At 37.3% G+C, this 6090-nt stretch overlaps 1 protein-coding gene across 3 annotated transcripts; it reads left to right on the top strand.

Moving 5' to 3' along the window:
• The first annotated feature begins 1719 nt into the window (after positions 1–1719).
• EMB2794 (Tetratricopeptide repeat (TPR)-like superfamily protein) lies at positions 1720–5464 on the top strand. Of its 3 annotated transcripts, XM_089792026.1 has the most exons (3): positions 1720–1947; positions 2086–4837; positions 5014–5464. In XM_089792026.1, exons 1-2 carry the CDS (start codon positions 1912–1914, stop codon positions 4279–4281), a joined length of 2232 nt encoding a protein of 743 aa, XP_089648152.1. In that variant the 5' UTR covers positions 1720–1911; the 3' UTR covers positions 4282–4837; positions 5014–5464. The 3 variants fall into 3 exon arrangements, with proteins under 3 accessions (XP_089648152.1, XP_089648151.1, XP_089648150.1); XM_089792025.1 differs by having other exon boundaries at positions 1720–4837; positions 5035–5464; XM_089792024.1 differs by having other exon boundaries at positions 1720–4837.
• Positions 5465–6090: the final 626 nt, after the last annotated feature.

Raw genomic sequence — 6090 nt, 5'->3', positions numbered from 1 at the left:
ATATTTGCAATTTAGATGCTGCAACGATTAAGAAATTACAATCAAATAGAGGAACTTGTAGGTGACTATAGAAAGCCTCCAATGACCTCAATAACAAATGCAGATCTATTTGAGATAACAAAAGGCCTTGGAAAAATACCACACTGACAGATGTAGGGGGAAAACATTCATTTGATCAAGAGTATCGTCACAACAACAACAGGTGTAAATGCCCAAATGGTTGACACTTTCCTAGCAGTTTACACTTCTATTCTCTAGTCACGACTTGGTCCAGAGGAACACATAAAATCAAAGTTCCTCCCATGACAACAATCAATTGTTGCAAGCATTACAAGTGGAAATACTGATGCCAAGACATGGCATGAGAAATAACGCCTAGGCAGGTACTATGAAGAGTTAAATTGCAGTTTCAAACCCATGCCAAACAATGGGCAATATTGGCATGAGAAACCTATAACCCCTCACCTTAAATCAGCAATGCGAGATGCTAAACATAGTCTCCCAATGTTGTAGAATAGTAATGCCAAATAGGAAATATAAAGGATGCTCCAAATTAAGGCATTCATCATATAATTTTTCCATACCAGTTCGCTCTCCAGTCACAGAACATACAATAAGGAAACCACACTAACTTAGAATTCTTAAATTTGAACCAAATAGTCCCAATGTAAATCTGGAAACCGTAATCTAGATTTCAAATTCCAGAATCCCAAATCAAGGGTTTCAGATTCCCATTCCTAAATCATAGTCTAGTAACCAAACGAGCCCTAAGGGCCCGTTTGGTTGCAGGCATAGGAATTGAAGATTAGAATGGAAAATGGGAATGGGGAATGGGAACAGAAAATATGTGTTCCAGTCCTGTTTGGTTCCCCTAGAATTTGCTAGGAGATATGTTAATTCCTTGTTTGGTTGTACAAATTGAAATTGGAATAAGGTTATTTTTATATATATTTTCTTTTATATGTGAAATTAGACTTACCTATAACCGGGGCTAGGGTCATTGAGGATCATCAAAACCCTAGCAAACCTATGCAAACAATTTCCCACAATAATATCGACGGTCTCTCCGAAAATCCGCTAGCGACCTTCACTATAAGCAATGACTTGGGCAATCTATTTCATCTCTACTAACTTTGGTCTTCTTTAACGCTGCCTCAACTAGAGGAAGAATGTGTTTTAGATGATGCATGACTGTTTCACGAGGGAGGAAGCCTTGCCTTGATGGGGTTATGTATGTGTGCTGTGGATTCGAGAGAATTATTCTGTTAAGTTTAACAAAACCTTGACCTTATTTGCAAAGCCTTCAAACCCTATTGCTATCATGTTCGCCTCCTCTCAAATATCACAAGTTGCAATCCTATTATGATGCCTTTGTCAAAACACCATTCCAACTATGTGTTTCCTACGCGCTCCTCTTTTTCCCCTGTGCATTTCTTCAAAATTGGTAGGATGCTTGTGTGAATTGAATCCCAGACTTTTGAAATCGATGGTTGATAACGTTTGACAACGAGCAAGATGATTGAAAGTTTGTTTGCCAAAATAATTTAGCTCTTATGCACAAACTCACAGACCCAAAAAATTATGTAATTTGAAATAATAGGATTGAAAATAGAAATGACCTATTCTAATAACAGATTTTTTTGGCATAGACATATGCTTGCTTTAAAGAGTAAAATTGGAATGCATAATCCTATTCTCTATTCCAATTTAAAACGTACTCGAAAATTTCTATCAACCAAACGGGCCCTAAGGTTGCTAAATATGGCCGAGGTCATTCAGAGCGCAATTCCAATATCGGATGAACGTTATGGGAAGAAGTAGATGCAAACGAATTTAAAAGTTAGGGCATCACGTCCATAGAACGCAGCAGCAGTAGGGGGTTGAAAAGAAGAGCATGAGGAAGCACAGCAAATGATAATCGTGATGATAGCCGAGAGAAGCAGTCAAGTAAGCAAATTTCTCAAAACTCACTACTACATTCATATCCGATTCTTTGCTTATACCCCTCTTCTGCAAAGTGGGCTCAAGCTTTTAACTTATGTATCTCTATATAAATCAAAATCACATGCACCTACAATGCCAAAGGATCATCAATATTGTGGGTTTTCAAGCAAAAGCAGGACGCCCCTACTTAGTGTTGACGTCGAAGATGATGCACTGATAAACAATGCGTGTGCAATGGTCAGAGAAAACCGTTGGGATGATTTGGGGGCCTCGCCTTTGCTGAAATCGAAGCTCGCTCCTCTTTATGTATCTCAAGTTCTTTTGAAGTTGAGGGAAGATTCCTCATTGGCACTCCAGTTCTTTAGGTGGGCAAGCCTGCAACAAAGTTTCCAACACACCACAGAATCAAGTTGCATTCTTGCCCACATCCTTTATAAATGCAGAAGATACGCACAAGCCGAAGAAGTTGTCAAGAATATTGTGGCACAAAAAGGCAAATACCCAAAACCAGATCTTTTCGAGATGTTGAGGGCAACTCAGAGGGCCTGCAATTCTCCTCCACGCGTCTTTGATTCCCTTTTGAGGGTCTATACAGAAGCTAGGATGGTGGAGGAGGCCACCGATACTTTTTATAGGATGAAAACGTTTCAGATTATTCCTTCTGTTTATGCTTGCAATATGCTATTGCAGAGGTTTTGCAGGTCAAACAAAAAACATTTGGTTATAAAGTTCTTGTTGGACATGAAGGAAAGTGGGGTTGTACCCAATGTCTTCTCATACAATATTGTGATAAATTTTTTGTGCAAAGAGGGGGATTTGCAAAGCGCAAGGGACTTGTTTAGAGAAATGGAAGAAATCGGATGCAAGCCAGATGTTGTCACTTATAATTCTTTGGTGGATGGTTATTGCAGAGAAGGAAAACTAGAGGAGGCGATTGGAATTTGTGATGAAATGAAGGACAAAAGCTGTAATCCCGATGTTGTAACTTATAATACCCTCATTAATGGCCATTGCAAGCATGGACAACTGCAGAAAGCTTTAGATATTTTCAACGACATGGCTTGTAACAGAATTTTGCCCAACGTGATTACACTCAGTTCACTTATTGATGGGCATTGTAAGGAAGGTACGACACAGGCAGCAAATGTGGTCTTTAAAGACATGAAAAGTCGTGGACCGTCTCCCAATGAGTTCACTTTTACGTGTCTGATTGATGGAAATTGTAAAAAGGGCAATGTAAAAGAAGCTCTCAAACTGTATAATGAAATGCTAACATCTGGTCTAGTTCCAAACGTTGTTACATATGGTGTTATAGTCGAATGCTTATGCAAACAAGGTAAATTACAGGAAGGCGTTGATCTTTTCAGGAAAATGTCAGAGATTAATGTGACTCCCAACAAATTTATATTCACAGCTCTGATTCATGGACATTTCAATCAGGGTCGTCAACAGGAAGCCTTGGAATTCTTTAATAAAATGCTAGAACTAGGTGTTGAACCAGATGTTTCAACCTATGGTGCCGTGGTATCAGGTTATTGTGATAAAGGTAAGTTACAAGAAGCCAGAAAATTTCTCTCTGAAATGACGGAAAGGGGTTTGAAACCTAATATTGTTGTCTATACCAAGTTGATCGATGCTTATTTCAAAGTAGGCAATATGAAGAATGCTTTCAATCTTTTTAATGAAATTTTAGCCCGAGGTATTGCTCCGGACCTTATTACTTATTCTGTGCTCATTGATGGACTTTGCAAGCAAGGCAAAATAGAGGAAGCAAAATACATTTTTAGAAAAAATGTCACAGTTATGCCACCGAATATGCTTATATACACAACACTTATTGATGGGCTTTGTAAAGATGGAAATCTGGAGGAAGCTAAGCTGTTTTTGAGAGAAATGTTGGAAAACGGTTTGGTTCCTGACAAATATACTTATACAGCCTTCATTGTTCAATATGTAAAGGATGGGAATATGCCTGAGGCTTTTTACCTAAAAAGTAAGATGATAGAAAGTGGTGTTGAACCTGATTTATATACATATACTTCTCTTGTTTGGGGACTTAGTCATAAAGGCCTTGTACAAGAAGCAATGTTGGTCTATAAGGAAATGACTGGGAAGGGTATTGAACCTGAATCTTTCTTCTATAAAAGCTTCATACAAGGATTTATTGAAACAGGTCACATGGAAGAAATTCCCGAACTGCTGAGTGAAATGGAAAAAAGAGGCATTGGCTTGAATGGAATTTCTACTTGCAGCCCTGTTGATAATCACTGCAATGCAGAGTATGGGCAGAAAGTTGCTAACATATATGATGAAGAAAAAGGAAAAGATACACATTAAATCCGCCATTTTTTAGAGGAATGAAAATGATGAAATGACCCTCAGCTGCAACAAATTTCGGAAGTCTAAGCAATGGGCCATTAAACAGAGATTCTTTAGTGACACAATGCGAATTTTCGATCTTTCCGAACCAAGAGATTGACAAGAGCAGACCAAAGAATCAATTAATATTTGTGTTTGCAATTATGATTATTGCAATATATATTCATTTTCACACACTTGCAATAATTGCCATTTAAAACTGCTTAAGGTGCTTCAAAAACAATAATTTCAACTCAGGATCAGAGTCAGAAGATGCCAGTTTTGGGGCATTACATGACATGTAAACATTTTTTCTAGCTTGAGAGCTCTTGGAAGCTGTGGTTGTTGATTTAATTGAGGAATAATATCAAGAAATGCCATTTCTAGGGGGTGTCACTCAACAAGTACACAATTTTCTTGACTCAAAAGGCTGTTGGAAGCATAGACAGTACTCCGAAGGACATAATCTATATTTAAAACACAGTGTGACTGACACAAAGCTCTCGAAGACTTCTGAGATCTCTATGGCACAAAGGTTGGTATGAGATAAATTATATTGGACAATATTTCATAGTTAATGTTTTTATTGTTGATTCAATCTAAGGCTTCTTTGCTTTATGTGTGCTGCATATGATTTTGTCCTAAAAACTGGAAACACTAGTCAATGGGGGTTTCTAGAAAATAATTGCAGATGTGTTGTTTTCTAACTAGGATGCTGCTGGGTCATGACAGTGGTTACAAATCAAATTCTAGCGATGGCCGGTTATCTACAATCAAATGCATATGATGACTTTTAGCTGGAGCAATTGCACAAGTCTTCAGCTTGTAACTTGTTGATGTCAAAACATTTCATGGCAAATATCATTTGGTATGCATTTCTCAAGAAGCTAGAATCAATTTCTATATTTTGTTGGACATATTGAAGAATATCAGTGCTTGTGTCTTCTGTCACTTGCCCCAATGACATTGAACTGGAATGCCTGTACTAAAGAGTCGATCACCATGCTGCACTGGAGGCATGTTGGGGCATGTAAACGTCTCCATATCCATTAGTTCTCATTGATGGCAATATAATTCCAATAAATTTATTTTAATGCCCAATTAAACTGTATTTTATTCTGTGGATTCATAGTTTTAAATGAATATCCTTCCCTTTCTGCTGTGTTGGTTGTATAATTTACAAATAAACTCGGTGGATGTCTTTGCTTCTATTATTTGTGGATCTGGCACCAGGGTAGTCACTGGAATAATATTTCATGGATACCTGTAAAAATCATCAATTAAAAGATATAAAAATGCTGATTGTCAAATGGAAAAAAAATCTTGTATTAAAGGAAAACAAATCATGCATTCTTCCAATTTACTTTGTGTTCTTAGCTGGATTCACCTCAAGAATTATTAGATCTTGGTTTCTTTGTGTTGCTAGACCTCTCAACTCGCTTGTTTCTCAAACATTTCAAATTTGTTTTGCTGCATCTTGTAATAGAGTAGACAAGCTTCAAGCTGCTGATTCAAAGTTATCACTGTTTGATTTGTGGACAAACTAAGCATCATCAAATACCACTGATAAGTCCTGGGGATTTGAATTGACATAAAGATAAAATTGAATGGCTTTGATGTGAGTACATGATTCATTTCCCTTTAATCCAAGATATTATTTTCTGTTTGACATTCTGCATTTTTATATCTCAGTGATTTTTAATTGATGATTTTTACTGGTATCCTTGAAATATTATTTCCGTAACTACCCTTGTGCCAAATCTGCAATATTATAGGAGCAATAATGTC

Source organism: Cupressus sempervirens, chromosome 7, assembly GCF_028749045.1.
Source record: "Cupressus sempervirens isolate cs-2001-9-10 chromosome 7, ASM2874904v1, whole genome shotgun sequence".
Lineage (NCBI taxonomy): Eukaryota > Viridiplantae > Streptophyta > Pinopsida > Cupressales > Cupressaceae > Cupressus > Cupressus sempervirens.
The sequence above is the reverse complement of the archived record's forward strand: the minus strand, read 5'-3'. Positions and strand labels throughout refer to the sequence as shown.

Coding starts and splice junctions, on each gene's coding strand:
- EMB2794 (XM_089792025.1), top strand. CDS start 1,912: ATGATAATCGTGATGATAGCCGAGAGAAGCAGTCAAGTAAGCAAATTT.